The sequence below is a fragment of the Zerene cesonia genome, chromosome 10 (genome assembly GCF_012273895.1).
Source record: "Zerene cesonia ecotype Mississippi chromosome 10, Zerene_cesonia_1.1, whole genome shotgun sequence".
Lineage (NCBI taxonomy): Eukaryota > Metazoa > Arthropoda > Insecta > Lepidoptera > Pieridae > Zerene > Zerene cesonia.
Window position 1 is genome coordinate 5,310,315 of NC_052111.1, and position 22,824 is coordinate 5,333,138.

The 22,824-nt window shown below is 31.1% G+C and overlaps 2 protein-coding genes across 8 annotated transcripts in view; one reads left to right on the forward strand and one right to left on the reverse strand.

Moving 5' to 3' along the window:
* LOC119829252 (low-density lipoprotein receptor-like) overlaps positions 1-11,856 on the forward strand; it is a 151,180-nt gene extending 139,324 nt beyond the window's left edge. For 3 of the 7 annotated variants that reach the window (XM_038351666.1, XM_038351660.1, XM_038351663.1), the window contains 5 exons: positions 871-1,069; positions 6,168-6,251; positions 8,071-8,186; positions 9,603-9,761; positions 10,550-11,856. In XM_038351666.1, coding sequence (XP_038207594.1) covers positions 871-1,069; positions 6,168-6,251; positions 8,071-8,186; positions 9,603-9,761; positions 10,550-10,594 — 603 coding nt within the window. In that variant the 3' untranslated portion in view covers positions 10,595-11,856. Of the gene's footprint in view, positions 1-870; positions 1,070-6,167; positions 6,252-6,664; positions 6,851-8,070; positions 8,187-9,602; positions 9,961-10,549 lie in introns of those variants that run through there. The other 4 variants (XM_038351662.1, XM_038351665.1, XM_038351661.1 and 1 more) reach the window with 3 other exon arrangements.
* Positions 11,857-13,688: 1,832 nt separating this feature from the next.
* On the reverse strand, positions 13,689-19,263 carry LOC119829492 (queuine tRNA-ribosyltransferase accessory subunit 2). Its single transcript, XM_038352021.1, has 7 exons — positions 19,042-19,263; positions 18,615-18,883; positions 17,977-18,158; positions 16,961-17,130; positions 16,329-16,531; positions 15,786-15,911; positions 13,689-14,595 (listed from the first exon to the last, which is right to left on the reverse strand). The coding sequence occupies exons 1-7, from the start codon at positions 19,153-19,155 to the stop codon at positions 14,382-14,384; spliced, it is 1,278 nt and encodes a 425-aa protein (XP_038207949.1). The 5' UTR covers positions 19,156-19,263; the 3' UTR covers positions 13,689-14,381.
* Between the last annotated feature and the right edge of the window lie 3,561 nt (positions 19,264-22,824).

The window sequence follows — 22,824 nt, forward strand, 5'->3', positions numbered from 1 at the left end:
AACCATCACAACCAATACGAAACATTATTTCAATGATTACAATATTGTATCGATGGAACGCGGCCTTTGTTAAATGTTTGTTAAATGTTGTTTTTATTTTTAAGTTTTATTTAAATTTGTACAAAAGATTATATTCCGAACTTTTTATAATAGCAATTCAACTTATAAGTTATCTTACAGCGAAAATATCCATTTGGAAATCTATAATTTTGTAGAAATTTAAATTTTTAATTAAAATTTACTAATGATTAGACAGTTATTTTTCTACCTCTTTTCGTCTAAAATTTGTGGACAAACATTATAAAACATGTTTTCTACCTATCATATAGGGTAAAGCTATTTATTCCTTTTTATGCATACCCAGTGGTGAACATAGTTTTTCTTTCAAGTCTGGGCTTTGACTTTATATAAAACTACGCTGTTGCCCGCGCGGTCTTAATAATTTTCCATGGTATAAACTTTCACGCCCTAATTTATCCACTTGGCGGTAGAATTTATCAAAATCTTAAATCTTAAGGGACGCTTACGTCATTACATCTATCGGCCCGATAAGAATTTATTTGTACATCTTTCTCAATCAACCTTTTTTCCGCTCTTTTTTACACTCATGAATTTCATGAAATTTAAGTTATCATGGTGAAGAGCATCCAGTTTCTGATCCTAGGATAGTTACTGTGGGTTGTGATATAGAATTATGTGAGTCAAACATGAAACTTGCTTTCCTTTTCATTTATTTAAGTAAATATACATTAAGTGTCATTATAAATCCAAGATATCCACCGTGACAGAGCCCCAGAGCGCATCTAAAATGGTTCGAGACTTTAAACAGAAACGTGAGAGTTTGAGTTTGAGTGGTGCCGTTTCCAACAGCTCCAGAACCCGATGGTGATCCACGTGTACCACCCGTACCGGCAGCCGGACGGCGTGAACCACTGCGCGGCGGTGAACGGCCACTGCTCGCACCTGTGCCTGCCGGCGCCGCGTCTCGGCGCGCACTCGCCGCGCGTCTCCTGCGCCTGCCCCACCGGCCTTCGGCTGATGCCCGACAACCAGATGTGCGTCGAGGACAGTGAGTATCTCGTGTCTGATTGGTCGCTTCTGTTTTGTAGCGCCGGGGTTGTATCGCGTGGCTAGTTTCTTTTGTTTTTGATAAGGTTGTCTTACTCGTGAAAATAGAGAAAGGGTTAGATAGTGAAAAAATAAAACAAAAGAGAACAAGTAGATAAGCAAATTGAAATAAGTTGCTACTAGGATTTAAAGAACTACCCTTTATTTAAATTCGAATCAAAAAGAGTTCTTCCATGCAATATGATTTTTCAAAAAGTAAATGTTTTCTAGGCATTATTACACCAAAAATTATTTCAGTTTAAGAACGTATACGTGACTATATAGAATCAGACTTAGAAACCATATCCCAATTACTATATGGTGTGGTCTGTAAGCAATGTGATGGTGATGAGATATGCGGCTACATTATGGTAACAAACAATACGTCAACTAAATTATAGTGTCCACGACATGGATTGTAAAAAAATAAATATATGACTTAAACCCAGACGTTTACTGGTTTTGTCGTCCAATTAAGTTTATATTTTATAATTATATTAGCTGACCCGGCAAACGCTGTTCTGCCTTACTTTTATAATTTAGGGGTATGAAAAATAGATGTTGACCGATTCTCAGACATACCCAATATGCACACAAAATTTCATAAGAATCGGTCCAGCCGTTTCGTAGGAATTTGATTGCTAAAATTGTGATACGAGAATATTTGTATAAGATAAGTTTTCACAATGATGCCGACCTATCTCCCACTTTGTTCCAACTATATTTCACCCCAACTATAATTTAGCTAGTTAAAATACCACACACATTTTTAGTTCTTTGGCGTAATTGAGTAATTAAAACTTATTCGAAGATCTGTTTAGCGCATCTTTTCAGCAATTTATTTTAATCGCTATTGAGTGCTTATGTGTAAAATACAACATTAAAAACCAGCCTACTACCACAGTGACAGTATAAATTGGTTGGATGGTTCCATTGTAATAATGTAAATGACAGTAGGTAGCTAGGCACCGATTTGCGTCAAAGGTTCTGTTTGAACAGTGGATTACAACAACGACAGCACAAGTTTTTGAACATAGTTTAATTATATTTTGTTAGAATATTTATTATATACAAAACAAACTATTATAACAAGGCATTAATTAACGTTTATGTATTATTGAAAATGCAAAACCTTGAGTTGTCAAACAATTTACAAAAAGAATTCTAAAAAATAACTACGCTGTTCTAGACTGTTCGAAGGCCCGTCTCTTAAATTAAGGGTCTCGACTGATTAAATGACATAAACGACGTTCAATTGAATGTACTCAATAAAAAAGGTATTAATTGTCAATGGCATGCATAAAGCGATTGATTGACCCGATACGCACGAAACCAATTGATGGTACTCCAACGCGGTGGAATGTGCGCAATTTTCGATAACAAACTAACAAAAATATCTGAGCAACAAATGTTATTGTTATCTGTCCTAAAAGCCTGATAGGGAAGATATTAGTAACAATAGATACGTACCTATGCTAGAAATATCCAATGTATTTTTTTAAACTTATGACGAGTTCTCTATTACGCTTATTTGGTTGCAAAGAACTTGTATAACAATAATATTATAAATATAAAAGTTTGTATGTTTGTATGTTTGTCCGTCAATCACGGTGAAGCTACTGAACGGATTTCGATGAAATTTGGTATATAGACAATATATGGGCTGGTGGTGATAGGAAACTTCATCCCGATTAAATGCTCGGGATAAAACAGGAATCTTGATATTCGTCCGGGACGAGCGTCTAGTTGTAAATATTCGTAGCTATATTGGTGTATTGCTGTTTAAAAAGTAAGAAATATAAGTTAGTAACGTTTCAAATATCTTTCCCCTTAGAAGAAAGTGGAACATAAACCATACGTACTTCTAAAAAAAAACGTTTTTTTGTCTATTGCTTTTTAAATTTAAATTCATTCAAATAAGAGTATCGAATAGTGTTAGTTTATAATTTATACCTTTAATCTATAAATAGCATCTCAAATAATACATGTCCTGAGTCCACTGGGCATTAACCAGGTGCTGATTTATTATATGTCCTACTGCTTTATCAAGCACCTAGTATGTAATTGTGCCATAACAATAGAATATTGTGCAGGACCTATTTGCATAATTGTCTCGCAATCACGGTCCGCCATAGAGCGTGTATTATAAAATACTTAGGTACTTATATTTGTATAATATTACCTTATTTCCTCACTAAAAGGTAGATATTATAAATGGGAAAATGTGTTGGTTTCCCTGTGAACTTTCCTTTCACTAGGGGTGCACAAAATTCTAAAAAAAAATCTGTGGAAGTCCTGACAAAATAGTTAAATATTTTGGTGATAAGCTGTGCTCTGGAAAGTTGGACAAAAAAAATTGTGAAATGTTAGCCTGGTTTTGTTTCTTTGTATGGATAGTCATTGTAAATGTTGGTCATTGAAATGGAATACTTTAGTGCTAATTAATATAATTATTAAAAGCTAACACAGCTGGACATTATGATAACATAGTAAACAAACAGACGACAAAATGATAATCATATCTGCTTTTTCCTTGTTATGTATTAGAGTTACAATTGAGAAGGCAGGTCGGTAGAATTGCTCAATAACGGGACTTGCGTCATTCGGTTTTATTTGTCATATACTGGGGGCCGCCGCGATCTCTATATATATATAGATCTATAAAAAATTTGAATATATATTTCCAGTGAGATCGGGGGTGATTCGGTTATCTTCCAGTGTCTTTTTAGAGTAGATTGCTCAAATTGTTTCCACATTTCATTTAAAATTTGTAATTATCACACATTTTATTATTCAATATATTTTACTCTTTAACATTTTAAGAAAAATAAATCTTTAAATCTTAGATTTATCTTATCTTCACTAGGAATTACACCGTTTTATTTTTATTGAAATTTTACGTGTATGAATCTAAAACAAATAAGATTAAAAGCATGTTTAAAAAATATATTATCTAGTATTTAGTACGATAGGAAGGTACGTTTTCGATTAGCCTGGTACATTCAATTTGTCGGTATAAAATTTTGGTCATAGTTATTTGTTTGCGCTTACATCAGTGTTTAAATCTGATTCAAACCTATCTTGATAGTAGACACAGTCACGTTTCTGTGTATCGAATATTTTTGTTATTCAAATTACATGAATAAGCACGTTACTAGTGACGTATATATTTCTTCAACATTCGAAAAATTAAGACTGTTTTTATTAAGATCTCATTTATGTTAAATCGGTATGACGCAACATTTTCAAATAGTTATAAATAAAAAGTACTAAGCTAAATGCCAATATGTACATTTTATTTTGCTGTTGTTGTAGCGTCTTACCAAGGCCACCTTATTTACGAAAGTAAAAGTAACTACTTACTACGTATGTTAGGTATCGGATATGAAAAAAATGATTTATCATTTGTAAATACATAGGTACCTATATCGCCAACATATCATTTATCATGTGAAATAAACCTACTTACCAATTTAAAAATAAACCTAGGTAACTGTACTAGGTAGATGCCTAGGTAATGGAATTGATCGTATGTTACAAACAGGCTATTTATAGATCATGACATTGTTATAGGTCATAGAAGTAAATTACTTCCTATTTTAATGAAAACACTCCGTAGATTATCCACATAGATAGACGAAATGTTATCTGACTGGTTTAGAATCTCAGCTGTTCAGTTCATAGCCGACACGTAATGGACACGTCATCCCATGACGAGGCATCGTACGATGTTTTCATCGTCACTGCAAAAATATTGTTTACTTTACATTTGCCTACTATGTTAGATTAGGTACACATTGTTTATACTGCACTGACGTTTAAATGAGTTTCATATTGAGTACATGCAATACTTGCTTACCTGTAGGTACCAATATAGAGTTACGGCCGATATTCATTATGTGGTCGATCGCTGTTACGTACGTACCTAGTAATTACTCAAATTGCTAAAGCAATGTCTAGTAGCGGATATGGAATTCTTTAGAGGTATTTTTGGAATATTTAGTTGTTATAGCTAACTACTTCTAAAAACATTTGCTTAATAGAACATTTTACTATCGAAAGCAGTAATGTTTTTATCACATCATGCCACAATTTTTACGGGTTTATTGCGGAATTGCGATAAGTAATAAACATTTCTGATAAATACAATCGAAATATTTACCTATCTATAAAATACAGTTTGAAAATTAGATGTGAGCTGTTACTGCAGGTAGGTACTTAGCTATCTACTTATCATGAAGATTTTTGGTGCCTGTATATTGTAAAATTGATAATTGTAATGATAATAAAAATTATCAATAAAAAATGCATGGTATGGGAAGAGTTTAATAAAACAAATTACAAAACTGCCGAGTGCCGATGCACTTGCATTGGTACAAGTTTTGCCACGGCTGGTCCACCAATAGGACACAATTTCGTGAGTAAGGTGAGGTGACGTCACAACATCACGCCACCTTTTTGTTAACCATTCGTCACGCGATCCGGCTCGCCACTTATTGAGTCGCTGTATAATTTTGCGTAGATATTTTTATAATATACCTCTTTATTGAAATGAAAAGATTGATTTAATTGCATATTCTGTTATATAGTATAGCGATTATTCAATTTCAAATAGTCAAATCAATGTACTGATTAATGATTTCTATTTAGTTTAAAGTTTAGTATAATAAATTAAAAAGTAGCTTTAATATGGTTTTAATTGTGCTTTAAGGTGAAAATAACGTATTTATTCATGTACCATATATTAAGATTAAAAGAATTGTAAGCTGGATCGCGCACAGTTAAATTTACAGTAGACGCCGCGGGTACGTCACATGAATGGTTTCGTGGTGCCGGTGGTGGGCTCGATTGCAGCGCGCTCTCGCTCGTTTTAAATCTGACATTTCATTTCACTCTAAGTTCGCATCGAGCTCGGTTGTGTGCGGCCTTGTATTGAATGCCGGCAGTGAAATTTAACTGTGATATTAAGATGATAGTAAACCAGTATTATATGTAATCAACAAACTGAAGTATTTATTGGGCGACAATTTCATGAGGTTTTTATGTGATAAAATCTACAGATGCAATAAAACCAGATGTGGAGGTGCAAAATTCGTCTATTGGTTTAGAAAAATCTAAAATATTTGAAGAAAAACCTATATCCAGTGAGTATTTGTACCGTCGAATTGGAGTTTTCTATCAACTGACTTCCTCTCATGACTTACCTTGCTTTTTCGGGTTGTTGGTCAAACTTGTGGCACAGAAGTTAACGAGTACGATTGAGTGATGTAATGTTTTGGCTGTCGATCGTTAGTGCATATTTATGAAGTCGAGTTAACTATGTGCTTCAAGTCTGGTCCTTGGAATGCTTCATTTAATTATTGTTATTGGTGAAATCGTACATCATATTTACTGATAAGATAATCTGAGATACGTATGTATAAATTCGGGGGGGCGGGACATCTATTAACAGTAAGCATTAGATCGCAAATCATTACTAACGTCCAATTGTGAAAGTTAAACGCTGAATATCAAATATCTGTGTGTCTTCAATGTGGGTTGCTTGACTGATTTACAGGGCATGCAAAACATCTTGTGTACAAACTGACGATCATAGTTTCAAAGTGAAATAAAAAACGGGATCTTTTATCACCTATGGTGAATTTAAAAAGAGAAGGGCTTAACCTTCTCTTGAAGTTGGGAAGAGCGATTGTAACCAGTGAGGACTCTTCAGAAACTCCAGAAGTCACTTCACCGTCTCCATCGCGCGATAGTGAAGCAGAGCCAATGAAGGCTTACTGGGAAAGTGATAAAGAAGACTTCAACAAAAAAGACCAAAGATTCATAGACTTATTCCTCAAAGACGTGTCAATAGAAAGGATACCGGATGCAACGGAAAAACCTGTAAAAGAGTCTCGTTATAGTTATGATGCATTGAGTTTAGTTTATTTACCAGAATCTCTGAAAAACTTTAATACTCAGGGTAATGTATTAGAACTATTTTATGTATTTACCTTTTCTATAAAGCATTCATTAAATATTGTTTTTAAATAAAATAGCGGAGACACACAGATTCATCATGGACTGGGTGCATGTTATGGAATCTTTGCTTTCATTGTGTATTTTTACACATGATGTGATTAACAATTCATTCTCATGGCTTCATGGGAACACAATTGTAGAAAACACATTTCATGGCATTAAAGTTTCTATGTTGGCAATAAAAAATTTATGTATGTAATAAAAATTATCAAAATGAATAGGTATGTACAAGGTACAATGTATTTTATTGACATTGAATTCTCATAAGTCTATTCAAATGTATAAGTCAATTAACATAACTATTATCCAAAAGATTAATATCTAGTCATTTAGAGGAAATGACTGTGTTTATTTAATGCTAAATTGTTCTCAGTGGCATTATTTTTAAGAATCATAATGAAACCTTTTAATAAAAACTATGATTTTATAAAATTAAGTAAAAAAAAAAGTTTTATTTTGATTGTGACTTACTCTAAAGTATTTTAATTGAAGGTGTACTCCATTCTTTACTATGTAGAGATTGTCAAGGTCTGAGGCAGTTTGAGATACAATGAATGATATAAGTTGATCACCGTTAATTACATTAGCATATTATTGCTAAAATTTAACTCTGGTTGTTTCCAATCCCAATTTGATTTACCAAATAAAGTATAAAGGAGAAGAAAATGTAGTTAGTTTCATAGGATTTGCTTTTATTTCTATCCCACGCTTTTCAATAAACATGTTTTTCTCATTGGCCTATGTGGTGAAGGTTGTTTAATCATTTTGTTTTTTGTGTTGAACAAAAAAATCTTCCTTGATCTCACATAACCATATTTTTGCTTGATTTCTTTGATTAATATTGTGTAATATTTTTTCTGTTGATTATTTTATCTTTTATGGAGATCAAGGAGGATAAGAGTATGATTTTCTATATTCACGTGTAATTTTTTTATATTTCAGGTGTACCAGAGACACCTAAAACTGGTACAGGAATCTCAACGAGCGGCCGAGACGCGGGTGTGGTCGCTGGAATTGTAGTAGCTGTTATCTCTGGAATTATTGTAATTGCTGCTTTGGTGAGTGGTTAAATTTTTTTTTTAAATTTGTTATATTCTTTATATCCTGATAGATTTGATCAGGTTTAGAAATAAATGTTAACCTGAAATGATCTGTATTCTATCATTATTGAAGTGTGTGTTGAACTTTATATAATGCTGGAAACACTATTTAAATTTCACTATGTTAGACATATTTCAGAATATTTACACCTTCCTTCAGCATAAATCAGTTGTTACACCCCCATGAAAACTGAACATTGAGATTTTGAGCTCATTATATTGAGTCAAACTCAGAAATGGGGAATTTGTTTAGTAAATATGTAGTGAATTGCCTGTAACACAAATTTTAAGTAGCTACCCAGCTAGAAAAAAAACAAAATATGCTTAACATTTTTTAAATCAAATCTGAATTTCAATGTGAAGCTTCCAAAACTTCTTTTTTCTTGCATTAAAACAAGATCGACGACATCTTGTTCTACGGTACATAAACAGAAGCGATTTTCTTAATTATTTTTTAAGTAGAGGAAAATTACAAGTAATAAAGAACATTATTGATGACTAAATAAATACCATGTTTACATTTTTTCTATGTAAACATAGTCGTAACCACGTCGTATGTTCATACAGTTTCACGAAATATTCCTTTGTATATATTACAAATTACAAACGAGGTCAAATGAGCACGTCATCGTCACGTTACATTATTAAGAACTAAAATAGCAAAATGAAAATTGACAATAGACAACTAACTCCTACACTCTAAATTAACTATGAATCAGGTCTTCATGTGAAATACTTTTTATTTCAGTTAAAAATGGCTTGCTCTATTCATTTCTAGAATTATTCGTCAGGCTATATGGATGTTTAATGTGACCAAAATTATAGTTCCATTTTAAATTATATGTAAAGGGGTCATTACCGTCATTCCGTACCTTGATAGAATAATAGATTTCTTTTCATGCTTTCAATTAAGGCAGTCTTTGACTTGCATATTTTTAAGTGATTTAAATATTATTTTTGCTGGTTTTTCCGTTAGTAGGTTTCCAAAAAAAATCCACAAAATATGGGCGTTTTCTTTTGATTAAGATTAATTAGTTTACTTAATGATATCAAGCTGTAGTTTCCTCAAATATATCGTTTTGATAAAAGTGTTAATCAATTAAAGATTAATTATATATGAATTGACATCAATCTACACATTATTTACTATATTTTACTATCAAGGCCATGACTCGCATGTAATACAATATTGTTTTTGTAAGTTATCAGTACTTTATTCATAATTATTAACGTTTCCTCAATTATCGTGTTGAAAATTTCAATGGAAAATACTGTATTAGTTAGCGTCCATTAGTTTTAATTTTGATGTTTTCTTTTTTTTTATTTAATTCGTTTCAAATTTTTTCTCAATAAAATATTGCCTTTTTTTTATAGATTGCTGTTGTCATGTACAGACATTACGTACACCGTAATGTCACTTCAATGAACTTCGACAACCCTGTATACCGCAAAACAACTGAGAATCAGTTCGCATTGGAGCAGAATGGATATGCGCCCGGAAGCAAGTTATACCCAAGCACTGTGGGCGAAGAGGTGAGAGCCCTTACTGCTATGGAATGTACACTAAACATACAGAATAGTCTAAGATAAACCACGCAAATGCACCCTCCAATTTGAGAGACAGATTATATAAGTCAAGTTTAATGTCACTATCGGCCCTAGTGTGAGATACAGATATCAAAATATCACTGCTGATGTACAATGAATTTACAAACCCCACATTATCAAATGGTCAAATGAAAATTTGTAAATAATAACTAAATATTAGAGTAATTATAGTATATTAAGGTCCATTGAGACATTTTAAAATTGATGTATTTAGTGTTATTTATAATCGATTTAAGAAATTTATAGAAATATTTTCTATAGTCGTAAGGGTCATGGCGAGAAATTGTGCCAACATTTTTACCGCATCAGTATTAAAACATAGTTGCCAAAGTTGGATATATTAAAGTAGTATAATATTGTAAATAGCTATGTTTTCTATAGGCTATATTTTATATTCTGTCTTTTTGCCTAATCACAAGCTGTAGACACTAATTACTGCCTAAATATTTTTTCACGCGTTACATTTGAGGGCTAATGGTAAGTTAAGTGTAAATTTGATGTAGTTTTGAGTAGCATGTATCATATATATATGTAAATAGAACGATATATATATTTACATTTTATATAAATGTAATTTGTTAGTTCCTTATTCTAAACATATAGACGGAAAATAGATATTACATTCATATTCTGTTCTGGAATGTATTATATACACAAGAGTTCTATTTTGTTTGTGAAATAGATGTTTCTTACAATTAATTTTTCCTTTCCAGGCCCAAGAACCGCTCAATACGCCCGGTACAAATGAGTTTGTATAGTGTGAGAGCCGGCAGCAAATACCTTAGTATGTTGTTAGATGCAAAAAGAAAAAGAAGGACATGTGATACTTAAAATAGTGTTAAAATCCAGTGTTTTGTGACATTGCAATTAATTACACGGTGAATGATGACTTTGTGCAGTGAATAATGAAGCAAATTGGAACTAAGTTCTCTATTGCTAAGAGTTTGAGCACTGATCTCGCAATCTCAAATATTTTATTTAGTATTTTCATCCATTATAAATTGAGATCTTGCTTCTATACTTGTTTGTATCACAATTATTAGTAGTTAGAGGGTCATGCCTGCTATTATTGTTTTTAGACTGTGAATAGCGTAGAATGAGATATTATAAAACTATTATTATTATTATTATAACAATTTACACAATAGTTGGTGTCGCAGTATGTTATGAATTTTTTTTACTTTCCTTATGTGTTTTTTTATCACTAGTAAAATTCAAATTCCAACTAATTTGTCTAACATTTATATGGAAATGTATGTAAATATTCCTTTCATATCATCATGACATATAACTTATTTTTATGTATATGCCTAATATGTTAATTGCAACACATTAATATGTAATTATACAATAATTTAGCCTGGTGCATTATATTTATATATTTTATTTCATTTTACATTTCAATGTATTATTATTTTATGTTATTCTTTACTGCTAATACAAATATTTTATACAAAATGTACTTATTGAGAAATTGTGCAGTCTGTTTCGTTTATTTTAACTATTTTAGATAATTGTTTTTGTAATCCTACCTATTTATTGGAACTAAATAAATTTTTATAGATATCTAAATTGCGTTGCATTAGATATGTAATTATAAGCGTATTTAAGTATAACTAACTATGTTTCTGTAGTGTGCCAACAAGTAAAAGCCAAATATTTCTTTCCTTTGTGCTCATTATAACATGTATAGTATTTATTTAAATTGACGCTTTGTTGTTGAAATTGTTGTAAAATTTTACAATTGAACAATTTTGATACGTATTTATATTTTTTTGTTAGGTTGTGTTGTAACATTCAAAATTACAATTATTTTACTAGCTAAATGTATTCAAAATTAAAACTTTGTCTAGCAAATTCCTGCCAAACATTTAAAATTATCTTAGTTATATATTTGTAATGTAATTCAATTACATGGAAATCTTGCACATTTCGTATATTATGCCTAGCTCAATAAGTGTGGTCACTGAAATATTGTGTAAATATCATCAATTAAATATTATGTAAAATGTGTTAAAAAGGAATTTTATTTCTTCCTCAATTTCTTGACTTACCTATCTATTTTTTTATGTGGCCAATTTTTTCTAACTAGTATTGGTACGCGACCGCGCCGACCCATAAGTGTATACATAAATAAGGAGATTCAGGAAGTGTCCCAAAAAAGCAGAACTAAGTGAAACAGCCACATGAATTCTTTAGTCTATATAAAACACCTTGAATGCTTTAGAGTTTGTAGTCCCACTGTATCCACCAAGAACACCTCTAATAGTCTGTTATCTCTAGATATTCGGGTGTGACTTTCGTAAATATGATTAGAAATCTGATACACAGAAAATGCCATCAAAATTAATAAATCTGCATTAGTGCATGATCACCGTCTTTTTACTGTGGTTAACGTGTGTAACGAAGATCGGAAGGATCCTGTGTTCAATTTCCGGTGGGGTATAAAAAAAAAACATGATCCGGTCTGGCAGAAACAGAAGGTTGACCAATGTTACCACATCCGTAAAGAAAATTGATCGGTGTCACATAATATCAAATATGTCCGATACGATCTACATGGAATTTTATACACATTAGTCCAATAATTAAGTAATACAGGATAGCTTACAGGTTTCGTCATTTGGGCGATCCAAAATTTGTCACGAGTCTCATGAAGTTTCGTGAGTTCTTCAGGATCATTTTTAACACGCTTTTTTATAAGCTTGGCCTGGATCTATGATGTGTGCATGTAATGGAATCTTTGAACATATTAATTTTCACCCATTTCCAGAAGTCTGATTAATTTGAAACTTTGCATACCAATCAAGGACCGATGACATTGCAATACTTTAATAATAGTTTAACATTATCCTTAATGGATATGCCAGGATTAATAAATTCTTTCACAGATTCTTTGTGGGAGAGGGAGAAAAAAACTAATTGACAAATTATACTTATTTCTAAGAGAGTTCTACAGTATACGCATCGAGGGTCTATTGACACTTTAACGACGTTAACCTAAGATTTTCCATTAACTGGGGCGTAAAAAGACTAACCGCAATGATGAGAATGGGTTCCGTTGGTCCGTAAGGGCGATTGATTTCGGATCAATTCCCGTTGATCAGATCATACGAGGACCACTGAGTGGTTGTTTCTAGAAGTCTAAATAATAAATTAATTCTCCAACATGAGTTCTTAACAGACTAAAAAATTAATTATAGTTTAAAAAAACTAAAAAAAGCACGCTTTTATTGCAAATTGAACTAAAAACTAGAAATCGACTACCACACCACATGCAAAAAAGTAAGATCAAGAAATAGTAAGCGCTCCTTTCAGTTTCTAAATGGCAAAATTGAGCATTTAAGTATTTGACGAATTTAATTTTAAAACATTTTCTCATGCGCTCAAATTTTGCTAAAGAGTGTGAAGGCGTAGTTTTAAAACATTCACATAATTTTTTAATACATTTCTTTTAGTGTGCTTATTAATTTTAATAAAACGCCTACTTCTCTGAAACGTTTCTTTATTCATCAAAATACATTAATTTCCATGAATAATGAATCAAGGTAACAAAAGCAAATAATACTGGTACAAAGAACAATAAAACAATCATAGTACTTTGTTGGTATGAAATTGTTTTTCAACAATTCACTTTAAGAACTACAAACGAGTTTTTGGAAAATGTTATATCTTAAATGCTAGATTTATTCATAGTTAAATAATTAATTTACAAAAGAATCAAAAGATCCTGCAGCGAGCTCACATACTGTTAAACGTACAACTGAGCGTTTATAAATATATATAAAAACTTTTAGGATATTAAAAAACTTTTAATTACTTACTTTCAATGTTTTTATTTAAACACGGTACTGAAAAAAAAAGAAAAACAGGAAAAAGGTTTTACATGACCTTTCTTACAACTCACGAGAGCCAAATCAATATTTTAATTTTAACACTTAGATCATAATATTCGTAAGTAATATCGTTATCCAGTATTATAACACAAAAATTAAAATTTGTTGTTATTTCTTATATAGCATTTATATATAAGGATACCGTAAAAAATCAGCTAATAATAAATAAAACTGTCGCAAAACTTCGAATGAACGTTAGCGAAATTTATCACACAACACACATAACACTAAGATGCATGTCAAATGCCTAGAAATGTTCCGCCTTTCTAAAACTACATAACTACATATATATACTTCTAATACACCACTACATTTATTCTCAGTATGGAATGATTTACAACTTACTCAAATTAGTATTCTCAATTTAAAACCTAGGTATATGTCCTAGGTTCCTCTCGAGAATTTTAATTAAAGTCATTCTGTCGCTTTTAATAATCAACCTAGGACACATAAGATTAGAAATAGTTAATCATTACACATTTTTCAATAAAATTATGAATTAACTACACTACATTTATGTCTTATATTTACAATGTTAATAACTACACAATTTGTTTATTTTAGAAAATTGTACTTATAATTCACAATTTAGTAACAAAAACTAAATAAAAATGGTTGTTTGATTGTAATAAAACTTATTTATCAATAATCAACCACTAGCATTATTACTATCAAAGTTATTCGCACAAAACTTTTTCTGCTGCTGTCCTGTATGTACGTCTGTCGCTTTATCTGCATATTTCTGGAACGGTTTCATAATTTCACACTGTTTGATGACATGTTTCTTAAAACAAGCGAATGTATTTGAGGCAATATGACGTCGCGCGTGCAAGAAAAACTGGTCGAAGTTGTGAAGATTGTGTCTGGAAGAAATTATACAATATTAATACACGGTCATAGAACATAATTAAAATATTGTGTTTAAACAAATATGACAATGATATATCCTAAACAACTAGCCATATTCTTATTAATCTTTATTGCTCTGATTTTTAAATCATAATTCTTTGGAACTATGGGAAACATTGTTAGACATAAAATTGACATAAATATATAATTTATTAAGTACCTACAGCTTACTGTATTAAAAAGCCTTTCAATTGTCAGAACTTGACAGCTTTCAATTAAAAAAAAAGAAGAATTTTATTGAAATCCGTTAACCCAGTAAAAAGTTAAAAATATAATAAAATAAATACTATCCTATCCTATCCATCCATCCACTAATTCACTAATCCATCCACTAATATTATAAATGCGAAAGTTTATAAGGATGTGCGTGTTTGTTACTCTTTCACGCAAAAAGTACTGAACCGATTGCAATTAAATTTGGTACGTAACAGCTGGACAACTGGAAAAACATATAGGCAATATTCCTACGGGATACGGACTTACGCGGGTGAAACCGCGGAGCGTAGCTAGTATATAATAAAAAAGGTAACAAACAAAGGTTACAAAGAAAAATAGCCTCGAATCGAGTAACCAACCAAAAACGAAGGAGGTTTACAATTCGTCCGTTTTTTTACTTAATAACACCAATTGAATCGATTGGTGATGATTGATGTATGATGTGAATTTGTTTTCATTTGTTTCCATTTATGAATCTTGAGATCTAAGATCTATTAAAAACTAAAGTTCAGCGATATGTGACATCAGCATACCCGCCTTGGTCAGCGTGGTGAATTATGGCCTGAACCCTCGTAGGAGGATTGTGTTTTTGCGTGTATGCGCTCATGATGAAGATAAAAAAAATTGATCAACACAAAAATTATTAAGATCAATATAGCTTAGTCAGTTAAATAAAACATATTCATTACATATTCATTTATATATAACATATTCATTTTTGAGGTACTGGTGGGTAGACAGATAGAGAGATCCACTGCTCTTATAATTCAGCCATCCACTAACCGCCTCTGCTTTATTTATAACTTTGTAGGAAAGGGAATATGAAAGGACAGCAAAGGGCGAGGAAAGGGGTCTCCCTTTCCTTGTTTATGCCTGTGTGGGCGTCATTGTATTGAATTATAATAGTAATGGAATCAAAATAACTCACATGTTCAACAAGATGGATGCCAGCATTTCTTTTGTATTCAAAAGATGATTTATATACGCCCGTGTGTGTTTCTTGCAGGTGAGACATTCACAACCCTCTAGTATAGGATTAAAATCTTCTTTATATCTGAAATAAAATGCATAAAATAATCTAATTATTAGGAAGATATAAACAGTTAAAAAAGAATTAAATTTATAATAGAAGTGTTTTTACATTTATAAATTTTTTATTTATATTTAATCATTATTAAACGATTGCACTGAATTTTAAAACATTCTTTAATAAATTTGTTACTAGACGCACGCCCCAGCTCCGCCCGGGTATCAAGATTCCTGTTTTATCCCAAGAGAACTTTCGTATTTATAATATTTGTGTGATTTCATAATGCGGAAAAAAGTTTTAGCATATGAAATGAAAATTGTGTGCCCTTAATAAGAAATAATTATAATAAGGTATTCATTTATTTGTCAATCTATAAAAATAACTCTTCCCTTTTTTTAATAAACAATTGAGAATTAAGAATATACTACACATAGTACTCACCGATCCATATTCATATTAAATGCATACTCCCATTCAGTATTAGCATCTATATCACAGTTAATTCTCAAAGCATAACCCTGATTAGTCATTTTGAGAGGTAATGTACCATCAAATATATCCCAGCCATATTCTATGGCTGTTACAATTACATCAGGATACCAGCACCCTTCTAATATTTTAAGGTAGTCCTTGGGTACCATCTCCTGTAATGAATTTTGTTTGCTTATGACAAAGAGTTCAGTACTATAATATTTTTACAAAATTCATTCTTGGCAAAAAAAAAAAATGTTTTTTTTTAAAGATGTAAAATGTACCATTTGGATTGTAGACAACAGATTGAAGGACAGAGGAGACAGCATTTTTACAAATAATGTTTTCAAACAATACCAACTTCCTGGTATGTACATAACAAAAAATAAACAGTTGCCTACTGGTATATAACTGTTGCTTCAGTTTTTTTAATTGTACTTATATAGTATACCATAAATAATTTTTTATTCATTCATTCAAGATGTATGAATATATGATGATTTCACATATATATTTTTTGCAATATTTTGAATATTGAATATTATTTTGTGTAGATTATATCTATTAATCAATTCTTGCTATCCAAGCTTATAAATACTTACTGCAATTTTTTTAAATATTTCAGTCAAATTTTCTGCTTGTGTATTAATTATTTTGTCAGCATTATCTGCTAAACCATTTAGAGCAACTCCAACCAGAGTGTCCTTATGCTTTAGGATATTTTTGATGCTCTCATCAAGCCTTCGCAAATCACCAGCTCCAACAATTACACCTAAAAGCAAATATATTTTTTTATTTTTGACAGTAACCAGAATAATTTCATGAGATATATTTCTGATGGTACAGAATATCTTACAATTATTTATAAAATTATTAATAGTATAAGCCATAATATTTATACAATAAACATTTTGTGAAATAATAAGTACTCTAAAAATTTACAATAATGATGAAGTTTTCAATCCATTTTTCAATTTTCTTTTTAAATTTCTAAACAGAACATTTCGCAGTTTCTGCACTGATTATTAGCTTGACATTAATTTATTTTTGAAGAAAATTGTTTTTAAACGACATGTTTTAGTAAATTAATCTCCACTCAGATCCCAATAAAAAGTCGCATGTATTTTTTTACGATGTTGCAAAAGATTACACAGAAAGCAAAGCAGTTCACTGGAAAATGGGTTAATTATATTAGTATGATTGAAAATTATTAAAAAACTAAGAAAATTCTTTTAAAACATTTTATTCTTACAATTAATTGCATCACTCATAATTGCCTTATGTTCTCTTTATTATTACATATAATTAGTTTTACAAAATATTGTAGTTATGTGTATAAAAGATCACTAAAGCATAAATAAAGTAAATGATAAGATGTTTTATTGATAAGAAGGAATACACTATTTTTTTAAAATAAAATTTAACATCTCAATAGAATTATAGGAAGGAAAAAAAAACCGTCTTAGAATTTGGTTTATATTGTGAGCTGTTAATTGACATTCTTGTTATTAAGAAAATTGCACAGCTTCAGCTAATATTTTTATGCTATATTTAAGTGTGAGATCAGATCTTTTAATAAAAATTTCAATTTGTTAGAGATTTAAGGCTACTTACTCACCTATAAGAGAACTGTCTTGTAATGATTTAGATGCTTTATATTTTTCAACACAAATGTTGAGCATTTTTTGTGTTCTATCTACAGACTTGTATAATCTCTTTGGTCCTTCATCAAGTGCTATTCGGCCATCTGCAATAGCTAAAATTATATCTGGTTTGAAAACTTCCATTAATTCCATATATCTGAAAAAGGATGTTGCAAGTGTTCTAGAAAAAACATAGTTTTACTCCAAACATCTTTAAAAACATCAAAATTATTTTACTCATAACATTATTATTAGTCATATTGGATTTTAATAGGAGTTTTTAGAAAGAAAAAATATATGAGCATTAGACAATAATAGAGATGTATATATAGTAAAGAATGGAAATTGTGATTGTTAATATTTTATTATTAAATGTATTTATTACCTATGAGAGAAAAAATAATTATAATACACATTGTAATACTTTGTAATACTACTACACAAATAATTTATATCTGCAGTGTATAAAAATAAAATATTTGGGGGATAAACTGCCCGGACTTATGAAGGACAAAGAGACAAACTTTAGAATAGCTCTACTTATACATTGATAAATTATAAAATTAAAACATTATCATTGTTCACAGAGCGGTATAGATAAAAAAAACTTTACCTTTCAGCTGTTATCATTTTCTTTCCATTCTTTGTCCACAGTGGAACTTTATCTAGTTCAAAATGGCCAGGAGGTACTATTTCATTAATGTTTTGTAAGGTTGCACAGGTGACATGTTGTGGTAATCCCGCAAACTTTCCAATTCCCATATTTTGAGTTTTAACACCAGTTTCTAATTGATGACAACTTGTTAATGGCAGCCATAAGAGTTGTGGCGATGAAAATACTCTATCAAGAACGTCAGCGGTTAAATGCACTACGCTACCACCCTGAAATAGTTTAAATAAAGTATCAAAACAATGTTTTAAAATACAAGTGCTCAAATGGTATGTTTACAAATAATAAATTATTATGATGAACCTAGTATATTTTATATTATAATCAAAATGTATCTTTAAAGGAATCAAGTTAACAAGATATTTCTTACTTGAGTTAGGAGAGCAGATGTTGGAGTTTCAATTTTGCAGCTGGGTAATCTTTGAAACTCTGTCATACATCCTACACGTACGTTCCCATTCTCTAAATTCTTTATGAAACGCATTGTGAATTTATTTGCTTATTAGATATTATTTAGTTAATAGTTTAAATAATAGACAACCGGCAGTGATCTAAAGTTAACCTAGAAATTTGTATATTGCTGCTATCAAACTATAAGTTGTCAAACTTAACTGTCAAATCATACTTAAAGAAATGCCAAAAGCGTAAATATCATAGAGTAGGTACCCGTTTAGTAACCCTTAACTCGTAGTATTTAACTACTATTTGGTACCTACTGCAAATAGGTACGGAAGCGCAGTGTATATTACCCATGTAATATTATAGTCTGTGGTAATATTACGGTCTTGCATACAACTTTCAATCTGCAGCACAAGAGTACATACAATGCATTTTTTTTTTTTAATTTTGAGGGATGTTTTATTATATTCCACAACCAACAACATTAAAATACTATGAGTAATTTTATGTACCTATAGATTTCTTATAAAAACTTATTGATGATTTTATTTTAAACAATACAATTTAAACCATAATTGCATTTATTAGAGTAACAATATATGTCGGACAGATTAAAACATAGGTTTAATGAAGGCATAAGGTATTGGACTATTTGAATACTCAACAATATTACAATCGTTACAATCCCCGTTCTATTTGCGAAGGGTTTCCGTAACCCTATAAAGCTTTATTGTTACCTATGTCACAACTGTAGATGTTATTATGTAAAGTACCTACGTACTTAATAATTAATACTAAATATTAATTATTCTATTGACTCCCAGTGGAATTGCTTTATTCTTCAATAAGACTGTAAGTAAATCACTTCATGGTATGAACAAACACCTCAGGCATTTCGTTCATTTATTAATTTCATGACGATTTGATGTTCCTACTGCATGCAGAGGGGTTGTAATTTCCTAGGCTTTCAAGCCTTGAGGCGAAATTTAATAATTTTGGGGTACGTTTAAATGAATATAACTTTAGATATTATATTGATAAATGTATACCTATTTGAGATGTAATGAGGTAGGAGGAACTGCGTACACAGTCATATTTCTGATCGTAAATAATTAAAAATGTATAATATACTCGTACAATAGTGACAGGTTTTTTCGATGCCTACATTTTAGACAACAATAATAAAAAAATAGATAGTAGTAGGTAGTCAGATTATAAGGTAAGTAATCTAATCCAATTTAATTTTTAGTTTTATAGCATTGAAATGCTTTATAAATGAGAAATTTTGAAAGAATAGAAAAAATTCGATCACGAGGCAGGATTCGACCGAGAGGCTAGGCGTTGCTACGGTTAGGCAAGAAACGCAGGTTCGAATCCTGCCTCGTGATCGAATTTTTTCTATTCTTTCAAAATTTCTTAATCCAATCCATTTTATGTGCAGAGGGTTCAAAAATGACTGCAAAACAGTTCAACAAAATACACTTTTAAAAAGAGCGTTTTTGCAGGGCTAATTTGTGAGGTTTGCTCCGCTTTCGATTTACCTCGACTTCAGTACGTTGCATAGCAGTTAAAAAAGGTTGTGCATTATAAGTTACTCATATGAGCAATCTTGGTCATGCGCCCCCGCGCGTTGGTGCATTAATGCCTTATACAACTTAATGCAAGCCTGCACGCGGGCCACTTGTACTCCGTAACGAGAGATGACAAAGATTATTCGTCAGATATGTTATATTTAAACTTCTTATATGAATATAAAAAATCTAAAAAGATAACACGTGAAAAAACAATCGTTACCTAAATAATAATATTAAACAAATACTTGTATTTGCTACAATTAATTGAATGTGTAGAAACGCGTATACCATAGTACCCTTATGGTAGTAACAATAAAAAAATATATACCAAGTAATAATATTTGTTGTTGTATTTTGACAAAAAAATCAGTGAATTTGAACCATCCATTGTGGAGCTTATATAGAAATCTTTTTTATATAATCCAGTACTATTTTTAGTACTGGATAGTTAGAATAAAGCTTTTTATTTAGGATGTGTCTTCAAATATGCTAATGTTAATGTGTAGATACATAATCTATGGCAGTAACTCTACCAGAAGCCGTTAGCTAAAAGTCTGAAAGGCTTTGTGTTGGTTTGAAAATCTGGGGCCACTTGCAACGTACACTCACCTTTCACAATAAGTTATTTGCATTAAAATAATATGAGAAGCTTGTGAACTCAAACATTTTTTTTTTATTTCAAGTAGCGCCTATGGGAAATCATTTTTAACTCGAAGTAAGTGCCTAAAAATAGATAATATAGGTATGTTAAATCAGCCAGCTATTCTTTATATAATATGTTCTAAAATATATTTAAAAAAAATCAGACAAGACATCTTTCTTTTCCATTTTCTAACTTAGTTAAAGTTACTTCACTTACATCAATCGAATCGATCAAAATGTAGGTATTCACCCACGGCTTGGCCCATGTAGTAAAAAAAAAATTTCGCGATATTACTCACATAGTTTACTTTCCAGTAGGATTTCCAGCAACTATCCTGTGTCCCTTATCGAGTTCTCTATCTTGTCATGAAATTTCCAATCGTTTGAGTAATTTAGACGTGAAGAAGTTATAGACAGACAGACAGAGTTACTTTCTCATTTCATTAGCAGTGATAAACGAATACAAGTGGGTTAATTAGAGATTTAAATTAGTCTTCAGATCTTAGAAGAGCTACATATTATGCCTGCTAGGAGATATAGTCCCTAGATCCTTGTTAGAATCAAGTAAGAGACAGAATTGCTAACGGAACAATGGAACCAAATTATACAGATGGGAATTAATCAGTAAGCTTTAGGTAAAGGATCAAATGCCTTGCAATGTAACGTTGTTAAGATATAGCTATGGGGCTTAAGATCGTATTAGTATTAAACTCTATTCTTTATAAGTTCAGACAAAATTCATGTAGGTAATTTTTTATTTTGATTATACAATATGAGTATAGAATGTTCGAGAAGGCAACGCTACGAGTTTAAAGACTTACGTATATGGTCTTTTCTATTATAATGAAGCAGAAAATGTATTACATAAATGTTTTTTGCATTGCATTGCAGACTATAATCCTTTTCGTCATTAGCCGGTGGTATTTTATTAAAAAAGCTATAACCAACCACAATTCTGATGATTGCAACGACACCTCAAATCCGTCGAGCAGCTTTGGCTACAGGGCGTGCCAAAGAAAAAGACGCACATGTATTACATATAAATACAATATACTTACTCGAATAACACTACTCTTCTTCCGTCAATGAACCGACTAATATGACTGAGAATAGTGTTTTTTCAATCACAAGTAAAATGTAACTTTATACAATAGGATGAAGAGATTGTAATTGTGATAAGCGACGATGTAGATTTTCGGTTATACTTATGATTATACTATTAAAAGGTTTCATAGCATCAGAGAAATCGTAATAAACTATCTCAAATATCAAACACTATCTTTGAAAGCAACGATGGATCACCGTATCATATAAATCCAGATCCAGACGATATTAAAAGTACGAAAATGTAGGTCAGGTATTGCGAATAAATTCAGGTAGAGCCTAATGCGCGTAGACATTACGAAGCCAGGGACACGCCAGGCTAGCATAGCGGGTTGCGTTACCTCTTCATTTGTCATCTATTGATATACTAACAATCGTTATCTATGTGAAGGTGTGTTTGTTTTTATTGTTGTTTTTTGTTTCACGGTGTAACG

Excerpts from the sequence above, each read along its gene's own strand:
- LOC119829492 (XM_038352021.1), bottom strand. The coding sequence starts at position 19,155 with ATGCGTTTCATAAAGAATTTAGAGAATGGGAACGTACGTGTAGGATGT. Across the intron at positions 18,884-19,041 it reads CATCTGCTCTCCTAACTCAA|GGTGGTAGCGTAGTGCATTT; the intron begins GTAAGAAATATC and ends AAACTATTTCAG. Across the intron at positions 18,159-18,614 it reads AAAATGATAACAGCTGAAAG|ATATATGGAATTAATGGAAG; the intron begins GTAAAGTTTTTT and ends ATCCTTTTTCAG.